A 16157-nucleotide genomic window follows, 5' to 3' on the forward strand; every position below is an offset into this window, starting at 1 on the left:
ATGATATGGCCTAGATTAAGGATGATATGGCACAGCTTGTCAAACCACACGGCTCAGGTTGGCGAATAGTATGGCCCAGATTGCAAGACCATATTGTTTAGCCACAATGCACATTAAGGGAACTTTTTCAACATTTTGACATTTATCAAAGAGGCAGTTTTTATGGATTACATACAGTGTAGACAGATTTACCTATCTACATAAAGGTTTTTTAGTCCACCAATCTGGGCCGTTATAGATCTACTGATTTAGCCCCCTATTCAATAAAGGATCTGATTCTTTCATTTGCTTTACTATATTTTAGGTTTGATACTGGCTTGTTTTAATTTTTACAAATGTCACTAAGTAACAAAAATATAAGCCATAATTATTGATAATTGCACTTAATGACTTTTCCTTAGGCTGTAACATTCATACACCAGTCTTGGCTGTAACAATTTTTATAATCTTGGCTGTATTGTTTTTAAATACGAGTTGCATTGGTCAAGTGCAATTTGTTTGTTTACCAAAAGTTTCTTCTTTCCTTTATAGTAGTCAGTGGTCAAAATTAGTGCAAGCCCTGTACTTGTTTTAATATTTTTTTGGGCTTGCTCAAATTCACAAACACTGCTTAACCTGTAAGACCTGATGTTAGATTGAAAACATAGTGGTAAAAATGGTTAGAAGTTAAGTTAGCTTGTTTGCCAAAGGTAATCATTCTCAAATTGCATACTATAATAACTATGTCTATATCATTGCACATACTGTTTTCTTCCAGAATGGAAGGAGCAAAATCCGCTGTGGTTGCTCCATCATTTGGAGATAATCAGAGTTCTCAATTTGAAGGAATGGATGCAGATTTCAGTGACGAACAGTTTGAAGATTTCACCATGGACTCTGAGTATAGCAAAAATGAAGCGTTCAAAAATAAGAAAAGTGTTGGTGCTGCAAGTTCAGTAGAGTCTTACCAAAGTTACACAGATACAGGTCAGAAATCTGCTAGGCAAAAAATGGAAACTCCGTCTTGGGACCAGATAAAATTTGGAGCGATTGGTATGAATGTGGCTGAAAATAAAACTGCAAGTGTTAAACCAGATTATGAACAAGGTGCAGAAGCAATAGCTGGTGAGACACCTGATGAAAATTTTGAAGATTTTGGTGCAGAGGGCTTTGACTATGAAGGTTACGATGATGGATATGATGATAATATGATAAATAATGATTACATTAGTCCAGAGAAAGCAAATATTGGGAGTGCTCAACCTGTACCTCAACAGCAGATATATTCACAGAATTCAAGACAAGCTTTAGACTTTGAAATGAATGTGAATAGGAAAGAAAATGGAAATACAGTGGTAAAGCCATATGAGCATGATATAGCTGATGATAGAGAAGCCATTTCTAATGAGTTAACTGATATTGGTGATGAGTTCGGTGAAGTGCTGAATGAAGTGGATGAACAAATTAGAGATACTGACGACCAGATCAAGGAAAGTGTTGATGAGTTTGCTGATGATGAAGAAGGGGAAGAGAATGATAATGATGAAGATTACGAAGAAGAAGATGAAGATGATGAGGATCTAGATAGCGATGCAGAATACACCGAAGATGATGGCGAGGATGAAGATATCAATGAAGCGCTGAATTCACTTGGCAATCTCGCTGCAGGTAATGAATAAAATGCTTTTCCAAAACTCTCATTCATTAATATGTATACTTAAAAAAAATTCAGTCACCAGAGTACCAGATCTCATTTTCATGTAAGGATCAAAGTCATATTTGCAATAACCTAAAATCTTTATAAACTGCACAAATGGCAAAAGATGAGTTTCTATCTGTGTCCATTTTAGTGCTGGCTCAATTAACGCACATATGTAGCAAAATAATGAAAATGTAATTTCCATTTATGACTAAACAGGTCGCTGCTGTTTGTAATTCTTGAAGTTATTTTATTTACAATGTAACCTGTAAATGTGTTTTAGCCTGTTAGGTATTTCTATGATAATCTTAGTTTCCGCAATACATGAGGATGTAATAATCTGTTAATTTCTTTTTTAATTTAACTTCTTATGATAAAGGATGAATGGCAATGATGTACATGGGCATGTATTTACCAGGCATTCGTATGTCAAGCAAAAATCTATCCCAATATAATGCTTCGTATGCAACATGTTATCAATGACTGAGCAGATGACACTGGCAATAATCAATATAACCTAATGTTTCTTTCAGATATGGATATGGAAGTGGAGGGAATGGCTGGAGAGACTGGTGAGGGGGAGGCCGGACCTTCTGAACCCTTGCAGGATCCTTCAGGGGATGGTAGGGCAATTTTAAGCTGGTGTTTGCAATTGATTTAACACTAATGGGGAGAGAGGGGTAAACCCTTGCAGGAACCGCCAGGGAATGATATGACAAATTTAAGGCTTAACACTGGTCTGATTCTTAAAGAAATAGGTTCCGATACAGGTACTGCATGGATTTCCCTCATGTAGCAAATGTTACCAGTAGTCCCTGATTCAATTTCCTTGTCATGAACCACGGGCAACTTAAATAATATTGTACATCCATGGGACCACTGCAATAAACTTTTGTGGTATATAATGTCGTGTAATGTATCAAATTACATGTATCAGTTAGTCAACCATGAGGGTCCTTGGACTCTAAGCTGAATTGTCAAAGGGAAAAAACCCTGGTTCTGTCATAAAGCCTTGAGGTCATCAGCAGCTGCCTTGTACCAAAAGCTACATATATGCATAAACTTAAACCCTGACTAATTTTCTATTACTTGAATATGTTTTCATGGAACATGATACTCAAAATCATGATAATAATGCATTTGTGTGGACATCCCATCTCTGTGGTTGAAAATTGTTGACTAATGCTTCTTGTTTAACTGAGCATTTGCAAACATATACATTTGACTGCAATTGATGTTTATTCACACAAATGGAAAGAGAAATTCGGCTTGAAAAATCTCAGTTAAGTACTTTGATAATGGTGCTAAACACCCTTTAAAAAAGTTATTTTTAAGAGCTTCTTGGGAGCATAGCCTTAATGGACCCCAGGCTAACCAGAGTTTGGCCCTGTACCCATGGAGGGCCTTTGCAGACCCCTTGCCCCAAGCAGATTTTTCAGATTTATGAATTCTCCAAAGATTCACCCATAAGTTGTTTATATGTGCTCTTTCCCCACAGGTGAGGCCCCAAAGGAAAAGAAGAGACGCAAACGAAAAAAGAAAGGGGACCATGCGGAGGGTGACGGGGAGGGGGGGAAACAGAAAAAGAAACGGAAAAGGAAGGGGGAGAAGGGTGAAGGAGGCGAGAAAAAGAAAGGGGATAACCATGCAAGGAAAAATATCAGGTATTCTACATTAGAGATTGATTTTTAGTTTCATTGGCTCAAACATTGTCTCAACACATGTCTGAAAACTTAAATATTGGCAGTTTTTTAAATTCACTGTGATTTATTTGACATATTAATATGTATTCAAAACTTGACATACACAAAACCACCATTAAATTTTCAATACTTAAAGGTATATACTGATTTCTTTCTTTCTCTTGACTAAATTTTATTATTCATTTATCTCATATTTTGAAAATTAGCTAAATGAGTTTACATGTACATGAAGGCACTGCAGCGTCCATGTGAATTAAAGTTCTTTTGTTACGAAATGCTTTGTTTGTTTACAGGAAAATCTTAACAGAATCAAATCTCGACAAGGAGACGCTAGATGCCCAGAATGCTGAGTTGGACCGTCAACGACGACTACAGGAGTTGAAGAGACAGCAGCTAGCAGCACTGCTACAGACAGAGAGAGAACCGAAGAAAGAAAAGGACAGTCAGTTGAAATCACTTCTCCAGTGTAAGTTTTCTGGATGCTTGCGCCTAGTAATGGAAATGTACGGTCTCACATACAATATAAATATTTAGTTTGACCTTTTGCTGGTTCTTTAATGTAAGTGTGATTAATGAGAATGGCCAATAATGGAAATGTTACACCTTTCGCTACCCACATTATAAGGTGTTTCTAGTTTCGTTGTTGTTGTTTTAGCTACTGTGTTACCCCTTATTTATGTTATAAAATGTGAAAAAGAAAATATCACCAGCGGAGCCAGAGACTTAAAAGACTTTCAGGTCATGGATATTTTTGTTCATCAGTCAGGATGCCGAACAAACTTTTAATTTACGCCTAATTGAGTTTTTTTACATGTAAAACATACATGCTGTAACTATATATTGAAAGTAAAATTGTTAAAATATAAATGAACATGCAAGTTAAAGAATCTTTCTCGTTCAGAGTGAATTCAAAATAATATTCTAAACTTATCACTTTATTAAATCCTTATATGATAGTGTTTGTTTATTGGACTGATTTGTTTTCTCTTATGTTTTGTAAAACATCTCTGCATTGATTGAACAAATATGAATAACCTGGTTGATCCCGGTGTTTTGGCATCATGTCAATTCTTAATGTGTATGTATTTTCACTCAACACCGGTATTGTTTAGATAGTTTGATATTCCAAATAACTGGTTCCTTTTTGTTTGTACAGCTGCGGAAGAGGAAGCAGAGAAGACTGCTGATCATGTCATGTCCAAGGTTGAAATTAAGGAAGAACCTATAGACGATTTTATTAAACCTAGGAAAGGTAAGAAAGTTAATTTAGCAATGCGGGCTGTTTTCAGAAATACCTATTTGTTTATACTTCTTGTTAAAGCCCCTTATTTTTCGTACTTTTTTGTGAAAAATGTTTATTTATCTATCCGTTTGATCTGAATTCTTATTTTGTTCATCGATTTCCATGTGAGTCCAAAGCAGCAAATATGAGTCAATCCAAGCATTGCCGTTCTGAGATGGCCTGATGGCTGTTAACTTTTCTAAACAACTTGAAAGTGTCTTTCAGGGCTTAGTTTCATCACAGTTTGTATGAAATAGGTAAAAGACAGTTAAGTTCTTTTTAATGAAATGCTTTGATTGTTTATAGGAAAATCATAACAAAATCAACTTTTTTTAGTTTTTAAATCATAATAAGTTTTATAAAATTGACCAAATATTTCTAATGAAAACTTTTGTCCTTACAGAAGGCGTAATTGACATCAGTAGTGGCGAGGATGACGATGATGTTGTTATGGTCCGTGATGAAGATGAGGACGAGGGTGAAGATGCTAGTGATGAAGATTTTGCTGAGGCTGAGGATGTGAATAATAGCGGGAGTCACATCAACGACCAGTATAACGTGCCGGACGAGCATGGGAGGGTTCTCGTTAACGTCGGGCATCCAACATCCGATCCAGATATCTACCTCTCACCTTTGGTTGCAAAGTGTATAAAACCTCATCAGGTTTGTGATCATGAATTATTATTGTATATTTTAGTTTAATCAACCTAGAACAAATTGATAGAATCTGTAAATCTATCCTTTTCAAACATCTTAAGCCGCTTTAATTTTCTAAATTTTGTAGTGTTTGTGTCTAAGGGCTATTCTTGATAAGCTTAAAACCCGAAGGTGTGGGCACTTCTATATTATGCCGCCCCCTACAGAAGCAAATTTACCCTTTCGGGGTCCAAATTAGCCAAAAAAGACACCCACCCATATACTTTTCAAATAATTGTCTTTCCCCGGGGGTTATATGTTTGACTGGAATAGCCCTTATACACAATACTCAAATGTTAATTCAATCTTTTCAAGTTCAAAATCACTCAATTGTACTGTATTTATATATCGCCAGGCCTTTTAGTATGATTGTGATCATCAACATAGGGAAATTACTGCAATAATCAGATGATATTACTATCAGGGCTTTTTCCCTGTGTTGAATGCTCATGCTCATTTATTCAAATGTAAGATTGACATACCGTTAGAAACAACACCGTCGATTTTTGAGACAAGCCCTTGTAGTTTTGTGTGGCTGCACAAAGTAAAGGGAAGAGTTATGGCCCATAACTATAGATAATGCAATCTTGTTTATCAGTATCTCCAACAATTCATTAGGCATAGTCACAAAACAGGGATGTTGTGCACCTGGGTTTTGTATGTTTTGCTTAGCTTAATAGGTGTAGAGTTATAACCCCTGCCTTAGTTAAGAAAATAGCCTATAGAGCATGTATTTTCATGTCATTACTCAAAAAGTAATGAGCCAAATGTCACAGAGCTTTACAGGAATCAGGGGGGGGGGGGGGTTCAGACAAATTGGGAAGAGGCCTTTGGAAAATCGAATGCATAAACGCTTCAAATTAGGAAAACCTTAAAATGCTTCAAGCTCTTTAGTTCATAATAATTGAAGATTGGCATACAATTAGAAACATACACAACCATCCATAACATCAGCACAAATAGTGATTTCATGATTATTATTTTTTCATATTTTTTTGAAAACAAGTTTCTAAAAATTAGGAGTAAATATACTTCTTATTTATTTTGGATGTAGTCGAATACCACCCCTTGCTTGAGAAAGTGATAACCCCTGACTACTTCCTGTATATAGATTGGACTCTATAACGTTGATTATGAGTTTTTCCTTCAGGGTTATTGAAATATAATTGCAAATTAAAAATTAAAATATTTTTAAATCTTATTTGTCAATTTATTTTATATCTATTGCTAATATAAATTCTTTCCAGTTTTCACACTTACCTGGACGCTAAATTCACTGTTATCACACCATTGTGAAACAAGGCAACAGCAATGAACAAACTGTTAGACTGCCTTAACCTGTAAAAATGTGTGAAAATGAGTAATCAAATGCTTGTGGAGAACTTCATGACTAAGAGTTGTTGTTTTTTCCACAGATCGGTGGAGTGCGATTCCTGTACGACAATTTGGTTGAATGCATCAACAGATTCAAGACAAGTTCTGGCTTCGGCTGTATCCTCGCACACAGCATGGGTCTCGGGAAAACAATCCAGATGGTCGGTTTTATCGACATATTTCTCCGTCACACTGGTGCAAAATCGGTCATGGTTATTGTGCCCATAAACACTCTCGCTAACTGGTTAGCCGAATTCAATATGTGGGTCCCGGATAAGGAGACTTGTGAGAAATATAACCTACCTGAATCCGAAACTGACCCCCGTCCATATCGTACCTACCTATTGAATGATATTTACAAGAATACACCTGCGAGAGCAAAAGTTGTTAGTAAGTACCTATTTGAACAAAATACATGGAACATAATTTCAATAAAATCATTTTTTTTGCACTCACATATACTTTGGCAACTTTATTCGAAAAAATTACAATCATTGACTCATAATCTGACCTATTAACTCAATGTTAATTGGAAGGAAAGAAAATGTGTGAAATAACACAATTGGAGCTTTTTGGTTGGCACTGTTGTTTTAGTTTAGATGTTTTGTTTAAAGGAAATAAATACCGCAAATATCCTCTATGTATTTCTAAAGTAGTCTGCAGAATTGGTCACATTACCAACTGACAGGAAATGATTTGTATGCAAGTGACAGGATTAAATTGTTTGCTAGTCATCCGGATATAACTAGTATCTACTTTATTTAATTTTCATTACATTAGACATGTATAGAGTAAAGAAGAAATGTTGACAATAAATATTTAATGTTTATACTTGAGATCACCTCAACATAAAATGCACATTGATATAAATAAATAACATTGGTATTTACTCACTGTTAAAGAAAGTTATTTTTGAATTTATTACTCCTTTTAGTAATTTGTTATACCAATAAAAATATTTCCAATTCCAGGTGAATGGTACAAGACTGGGGGTGTGCTGTTGCTTGGCTATGAGATGTATCGGCTACTCTCCAGCAAGAAGGTACATTTACAGAAGAGCAAGGGGAAGAAGAAAGTTGGATCTGATGTTATTGATGTCGAGGCCGAAGATCGGGATAAGAACCTGTTGATGAGTATGGGCTTTTTTTTTTTGGCATGCCTTATTTAATGTCCATCATTTGTAAAGAATTTACCGCCCCAATAGCTCATTGGTAGAGCGGTCGCTTATGGTGTGAAAGGTCTTAGGTTTAAAAGTACCAGTAGCTCTCTTGTCTAGTTCTGGGCATTTAAAGAGCAGTACTGGGAAGATGATGTACTCAGTACTGGTTTGACCCAGGAAAGTTCTATCCCATGTATCATTGCTTTATACCGATCACGTTAAAGAAGAACCAAAAGGTCTCTTGTATCTCTCTCTGTTTCTTCATGTCTTCCAATGTCTGGATTTGACTGTGAATTGCAGTCACTTCTATCTCAAGTGATACCTTCATTGTGCCCCTTTTCAAGTCAATCAGTAGTAAAAAGTTAGGATGTAAGCTTAACATGGTTGCATTAAAAAAGAGTTATTTTCTCTAGATAAAGGTTAAATGGTCAATCGTTTAGTTATGTTATTTTTCTAGTTGAATTCCCTTTTGGAACTGAAAGAAAATTGTGTTGCATGTTGTAAACAGTTTAAACATTATGTTAAGAATGATATTAAAGGGATGCATTACATTTCTTTAGTATCTAAAATTCTTTTTATATCACTAAGTGGGAGATTTGGTCTGGTTGTGTAGGTAATATCTGAACAACTTTCTTATTGATTGTCATAATGGACACTGGTACTCACTTCAACCCAGTGGTAAAGATTCCTGTATGATATTGGGTCCATTGTTCAGAACGTTGTTGTCATTATGTTCAGTGATTTTTTTTTGGTGCAATTTACTGCCCTCTAGCTGTCCATTTTTTTCATTGAATTTCTTGAAATATTAACACAATCTTGACAAGACTTCAAATGTTTTTCACAGCACTATGAATGCATAAAAAATTTAAAAAATGTATAATTGCCATTACATTAGCTATTTGCCTGATTTTTGTATTTTTCCCAAATTCAACTTTTTTTCCCAATTTGCAAGGCGGTAAAAATAATTCCAAAAAAATTACTGATGTTGTTTACTTTTAAAATGTTACTGTACTGGAAGTCAAATTGAAATCTGCTGCACTTCTAAAGCTTTTTCACCTGAAATTGTTTTGATTTAGATATGTGATCGCATAATCCAATAGTTCACGTTTGAAATTAACAATGATGTCATAAAGTACATTTTTGAATTCAGTCCAATATCAACTAGATATTTTCGTTTAATTTATATTTATTTATTTATTTATTGAAAGCTGCTTTACAAACAATGGTGCATCGTGTCCTGATATTTATGTTTTGCATATCCATTTTTTGTTTATTTTCCATATGCTGTTGCCTGTGTTTTAGATATCCATGAGGCCCTGGTCAACCCTGGCCCAGATCTGGTTGTGTGTGACGAAGGACACAGGATCAAGAATTCTCACGCTGGAATCTCTGTGTCACTTAAACAGATTAAAACAAAGCAAGTATAATTATGCATACCATAAAACATATTGTTTTTGTTTGATTCTTCATCAAACAGTCAAAGTGTTTACATAACACTAGTATTGTTATGGTCATTATCATGTAAAATGTTAATCAAAGCCAAAACTAACATGCTTGTAACACAAATTTCTAGTGGCTTAAATGATTTTAAATTTATGTCCTTTACAGAGAAAAATTTACTGTTATTGATGATGCATCATGGAGGATAATGTTCAGGACCCATACACACACATGTTTTGAGGCTTATTCTGGTTTTCTTGCTTGAGCAATAATGCTAGAAATTGCTGCATCTGTTTCAATTAAACGGTTAAAATGATCAGACACTTTTTATTTTTTCTTTCATTCATGATATATTTAAAACATTTTTAGCTCGACTATTCGAAGAATAAGGAGAGCTATCCTAGTCACCCGAGCGTCTGCTTCGGTGTCGGCGTAACCACTTACGTTAAAGTTTTTGTAAGAGTTTTGTACCACCTCAAATATTTTAAAAGTCCATTGACATCTGGCATTGAAACTTTGAACACTTGTTCACCATCATGCCCCCAACCTGTACACAGGAGGAGGTAACTCTATCAAGCAGGGCTTCTCAAAGTTTGGAACTGGAATTGGTCCAGACCCATTGACCCCCCCCCCCCCCCCCCCCCCCCCCGCCCCGAAAAAAGAAAGACTTGTTTAAAAGTCTGATTATATAGAAATGTCACACATTTTCGCGTAATTTTTTCTTGATGTGGCAAATTGTAAGAGGGCTCTAGAGCCATCATAGCCGATTTAGATAGTCATTTATACAAGCTTAATTCAAATGAAATTCTCATCAAGTTCTGCGGCGTTTCTAACAAGAACGACTGCGATCGTAATTAACTGCGGTCGGCGAGAAGCGGTCAGACAACAAAAAGTGAAACAGTATTATGATTTATTTGCTTAATTCTTCTACAGTGGGTCAACGTTTAACTGATAATCTTGAAATAATAATATATGTCTAGATTTATAATCGGGGCATTAAGTTTGATATAGACAACAAATTTTTCATTACTGTGAATTGAAATGACGTAAGCGGCCCACTCAGCTTTCAGACTCTGTAGTTAATCAAGCGTGTTGCTGTTGATATCCTATATGACTAGGTTAATTAATTCGGAATTTTAATGCTTTCGCGGATTAACAATGACAATTGCATTTATCTTAAAAACCATTTTAACCAGCAATGCTTCTTTATTACAATTTAAATTTAACAGTTTGGTAATCAACAATGGGATATATCATGCACTGATTGACAACAACATGGCATATTGCCATATGAAAATATGGACTGATTTTAACACTTAATGCAAGCACATAATTAACACATAATTTGTTTAATTGTGTCTTCTGCGACCTACCAGTATTCGTGATTGAACCGATTGCAAACGACTGCTAATTAACAGATATCCAGTGTTCACCGTTGCGGGAAAAGCAACTGGTCGCATTGGTCTGGTGGTAACTAGGACACTTTTATTGTGGATAATTTTGAATGTGTGAATGACCCAAGAATGTTTGTGTACCGGTATTACAATTTCTTCCATTTTTACTGACTTTTTGGACCGAAATTATAAAAAAATGAGAAAATTTTGGACCGTTTTTTTTCCACTTTTTGAAACTGAAATCGGTCTGGTTTGATCTGATCAAAAACGGTCAAGAACGGCAAATTACCCGTTTTTAGAAGCCCTGCTATCAAGCATTTTGACAAAATAATGCCCCTTTTGCGACTTAGAATTTACGTTAAAGTTTGCGTACCCCTCAAATAATTTCAAAGTCTATAGACATATGGCTTTGAAACTTTGCACACTTCTTCACCATCATGTCCCCAACCTGTACACAGGAGGAGGTAACTCTATCAAGCATTTTGATAAAATTATGCCCCTTCTTTTACTTTGAATTTACGTTAAAGTTTGCGTACCTCTTCAAATATTTTCAAAGTCCGTTGACATCTGGCTTTGAAACTTCCCACGCTTGTTCACCATCATGCCCCCAATCTGTACACCGGAGGAGATAACTGTATTAAGCATTTTGACAGAATTATGCTCCTTTTTCGACTTAGAATTTACATTAAAGTTTGCGTACCACCTCAAATATTTTCAAAGTCCATTGACATATGGCTTTGAAACTTTGCACGCTTGTTCACCATCATGCCCCCAACCTGTACACAGGAGGAGTTCACCGTATCGAGCATTTTGACAGAATTATGCCCATTTTCGACTTAGAATTAACATTAAAGTTTGCGTACCACCTCAAATATTTTCCAATTCAATTTATGTAAATATCTCAACACATCATGTATTGAATTGAAATTTAATCTTAAAGTGATCCATGCATGTTTGGCCAAAACATTTCAATCCATACACCGAATAGCGGCGGAATAGTCGAGCGCGCTGTCTCTGTGACATCTCTTGTATGATTTTAAATTCACTTCTCAGAGCCCAAGGTCTCAAACTTAAACCCGAGATATCAGTGGACACAGGTCTGGATGTCTTTAAATTTCAGACTCACATACAATTATAATGTTGTTCCGTTGGACATTTGCATTAAAATGTTTTAAACAAATTCAAGAGAGGTCTAAGCCCCTTTACCCTGCTTTGAGCCAGAATCCCAGGATCCTAAAACTAAATTTTTGGGCTTAAAATTCTAGGCATGTTTTCATACCTGATGCATTGTTCTTTTATGAAAGATAGTGAAACGTTATTGCCATATTTGTTTTGTTCCTCCAAAACATTCTTTAACTTGTACATTTATTTTTCAGGAGAAGAATAGTGCTAACTGGTTACCCACTACAAAACAACCTGATAGAATACTGGTGCATGGTGGATTTTGTCCGCCCAAATTTCCTCGGAAATAAGACGGAGTTCTGTAACATGTTTGAGCGGCCAATCATGAATGGGCAGTGTGTGGACAGTACTCCGCAGGATATGCGGCTAATGAGATATAGGGCCCATGTGTTGCATAGTCTGCTGGAAGGATTTGTGCAAAGGTAAGCTTGTGTTCAGTGCTGCTCCAATGAATTTTAAATGGTTAAATATGGAATGGTATTTATACTTGTATTACCTGGAAAGGATGTCAACACAAAAATCAAAGGCGCCTATTTCTAGTACATCATATACTTTAGGAAGTTGTTGCTGTAGTAGTGGCAATATTCTTTTTAAACCATTTCTGTATTTGCTCAGAAAAACATGTTAAGTTTACTTTGTAGCATTACAAATAATGAATAAGAAATAAAAATATATGTATAAAACTATTTCAGACGAGGCCACACAGTACTTCAAGCCGCTCTACCTCCAAAGGAAGAGTATGTTTTCAAGATCCGCATGTCGCCCATACAGCAGAAGCTCTATGATAAATTCATGGAGTCCGTGACAGACTCTGAGTCTAATGGATGGGTTAATAACAACCCTCTCAAGGCTTTCTCTGTCTGTTGCAAGGTAAGACGGATTAAAGATTTTGACCTTAACATATCCAAGCAATAGAACATGCATTAGAGTCATTTCATTTATACATATAAGTTATAACCCCCAGGGGGAAGGCACTTTACAATTATGCAACCTCCCTACAGAAGCATATTTACCCTTTTTGGGTCCCAATTAGCATAAAAGACACCCACCCATATACTATTCAAATAATTTCCCTCCCCTGTATGGAATAGCCCTTAATATCAGTTTATTGGCTGTTCTGGGGTGTTTTTTCTAAGAAAAATATCAATGTGTTTTTATAGCCTTGTCTCGTTATCTGCTTTGTTGTTGTAAAACATGTTAATGTTGGTTATAACCCATAAAGCATTTTAAGATTTATATATTTAAAGGTAAACTTATTCACATTTTGCCAGACACCATAAAGTACATATATAACAAGGCTTTTTACTCTGGCATCCATAAATTCATTTATTACATTGTTCAAACTTCATGGTTACTTCTATTTTTATCATAAAACCATTAGAATCATTCTTCACATGTATTTCTAGATATGGAACCATCCTGACATTCTCTACAACTGCATGAAGAAGAGTCTAGATGATAATGACCTTGACATTGAGACGGGAGAGCCCAAGAAGAAAGGGGGGCGGGCAGGGGGTAAGGGCAAGAAGGAGACCCCTCCGGCCACGCCCAACCCCCTTACCCCTATGGTGGCTAGTCCAGCCTCAGATACTACTGGTAGCTTTGGGTCGCAAGGAACACCAGGTGCAGTGGCAGGTAAGTTGGAATAATTCCATTTCTGAATGTATTCTAGTGATATCTTATTTGGAGTTTAATATAACTGTCATCAAACAGTTTTTATATGCCTGTTGAGAATAGTTCATTGCCTCCGGTATTTTGTCTGCTCAATAACATGAGAAGCCTTTGTTCAATCATCACCAAATTTGGTTAGAATGTGTATGGGCATACTATCTGGGAGAAGTTTGTTAATCGGCCATATTGCCTCAGACACTCCATAGTTATGACCCTTGAATTTTCACAATGTTTGCTCTCTGAATTAGCTTTAGGTACAACCACTTATCACCAAACTTGGTGTCCTATAATAAGGATTGTTGTACTTTGGTACAGTTGGCCGTCTAGTTATTAGTGTAAAGTACTATGAGCGAAATAAAAAAAATCTTTGTACAAAAACAAAAAGGTTTTATATGCTTAAGTTCAGCAGTTGGAAGGTGATGAGCATAACCCTAGTTGGTTCTTTTGTACTTTCAAGGTCCCTCAACTCCTGTAGCGCCACTTGGGCCCACAGTACCAGCACCAGGAGTCCCTACTGTGGCAAACATGGTTGGACCAATGCCATTACCCAATTTTGGAAGATCATCTGAACCTACAATTACATATGACTGGGTATGTATGCTATTTATAGATTAAATACATTCCAATATTTGGATATATGTTTGCAAAATGCCAAATAAGTTTTGCTTCTTTGTAACACCTATATCTCTGGCTACTTTGTTACACCTTTCTCTCTGGCTTCTCTGTTTCACCTGTCTGGCTGGCTACTCGTTCTCTTACACCTACCTCTCTGGCTTCTCTGTCTCACCTATCTTGCCGGCTATTTTGTAACACCTATTTCTCTGGCCACTCTCTGTTATCTCTGGCTACTCTTTCTTACACCAATCTGGTTGGCTACTCTTTATCAACCTATCTCTCTGGCTACTCTTTGTTATCTCTGGCTATTCATTTGTACACCTATCTCTCTTGCTACTCTTTGTTATATCTAGCTACTCTTTATTACACCTATCCAGTCATCGAAATAAGACTTTTGGATGAACAAGCCCGAATTCTTATACTATTGCATGGAATCATATTTATGAACAAGCCCTGCCATATAATATTCAGAATTGAGCAAGCCCGGAAGACATTTTACCAGTGCAGGGCTTGCGGGCTTGTGCTAATTTCGACTCTGGCTACTCTTTTTTATATCTAGCTACTCTTTATTACACCTATCTCTCTGGCTACTCTTTGTTACACCTTTCTCTCTGGCTACTCTTTATAACACATATCTCTCATGGCTTCTCCTTGTTCTTTGTTACATTGATATTCTGTATGTCTTAAATTATATGTTCATTTCAGGCCAATGAAATTTTCAAGGACTATGTCCCTGGTATGTTGGAGAATGGAGGGAAGATGATCATACTATTCAACCTCATCTCAGAGTCACTACAGATGGGAGACAAAATACTTGTGTTCAGGTGGGTGCCAATGATTTGAATGAGCTAATTGGGACGGTGGTTAATGCTCAATATGCAAGCAGTACTTTTTAAGTCTTTATCCTTAGATATGCATTACTGATTTCATTAAGTGTATTCAGGAACATTCCCTAAGAGTTAATCCTTATTTGAAGGAGTTCATTCAAATATCTTTAAAATTAAACGTTCTCTGAGTGAAATAATTTTGCAAGCCATCAATAGATGTGATGCAGCATATGTCAATAAATACCTACTTAGTTTAACAAATGAATATAAAGAGTCCAAGTTAGCATGCAATTCCTTGTCAAGGGTTATTATGAAACTAGTAAATATCTTATGGTTTAACTGTTGTGAATATATATATATATATATATGACAGGGTAGTCTGTCAAATGTCAACTGTTAAAAAGTATAAAGTATGTGTTTACATTAAAAAATCTTATCTAAAAGTAAGAAAAAAATTAACAGCATGTGTGAGGTTATGGTTTATGAGCCAAATGTGAGAAAATTTCATTTTTTGGGCAATCCGGCATTTTCTCATCTTAATATGATATTTTGATGGAAATTTACTGTCAGAATTGTTTCACAATTTAAAAGCCAAAATTTGTACACTTTGAACTCGATAGAAGAGTTTCTTTCCACTCAAATACTAAATGCCTAGGTCATAACAAGACCAGCTATTGTGTATTCAAGTATATGTGCAGAACAGTATATTCCATGACCTTTCTTATATTTTACAGCCAGAGCTTGTTTACTCTTAACCTGATCGAGGAGTTTCTTTCCAAGTACAAAGTTCCCAGGCCAGAATTGGATGAACTATGGTGTAGGAACAAGAATTACTTCAGTATGTATATTCATCAAAATTAGACCTAAGGATGAACAAGCCTAAAATTTGACACTTGTGCTTGGCATCACATTTTTTTACAATCACTGCTATATAAATATTTGTACATAAAAATGTCTTGAATGTATAATACCAGTGCAGGGCCTGTGGGCTTGTGCTTAATTCAACTACAGATGTATAGTGTAAGTTTTTACTAAAACTAAAGTTGGAATGAAAAATATCTGACATTTTAAGTAATATATGTTCAATAATGTGTATATTGAATACCTGGTGACCTTTTGATTTGGGTATCATTTCA

The 16157-nt window shown here is 35.8% G+C and overlaps 1 protein-coding gene across 1 annotated transcript in view; it reads left to right on the forward strand.

Moving 5' to 3' along the window:
* Positions 1–16157, forward strand: part of LOC128217627 (uncharacterized) — a 29432-nt gene that overhangs the window by 1002 nt on the left and 12273 nt on the right. The window contains exons 2-16 of the mRNA XM_052924892.1: positions 758–1647; positions 2212–2301; positions 3177–3342; positions 3675–3847; positions 4538–4633; positions 5067–5326; positions 6775–7123; positions 7705–7866; positions 9195–9309; positions 12103–12330; positions 12601–12778; positions 13315–13543; positions 14037–14170; positions 14900–15018; positions 15756–15859. Coding sequence (XP_052780852.1) covers positions 759–1647; positions 2212–2301; positions 3177–3342; positions 3675–3847; positions 4538–4633; positions 5067–5326; positions 6775–7123; positions 7705–7866; positions 9195–9309; positions 12103–12330; positions 12601–12778; positions 13315–13543; positions 14037–14170; positions 14900–15018; positions 15756–15859 — 3292 coding nt within the window. The 5' untranslated portion in view covers position 758. The remainder of the gene's footprint in view (positions 1–757; positions 1648–2211; positions 2302–3176; positions 3343–3674; positions 3848–4537; positions 4634–5066; positions 5327–6774; positions 7124–7704; positions 7867–9194; positions 9310–12102; positions 12331–12600; positions 12779–13314; positions 13544–14036; positions 14171–14899; positions 15019–15755; positions 15860–16157) is intronic.

Source organism: Mya arenaria, chromosome 14, assembly GCF_026914265.1.
Source record: "Mya arenaria isolate MELC-2E11 chromosome 14, ASM2691426v1".
In the NCBI taxonomy this organism is placed as follows: Eukaryota; Metazoa; Mollusca; class Bivalvia; order Myida; family Myidae; genus Mya; species Mya arenaria.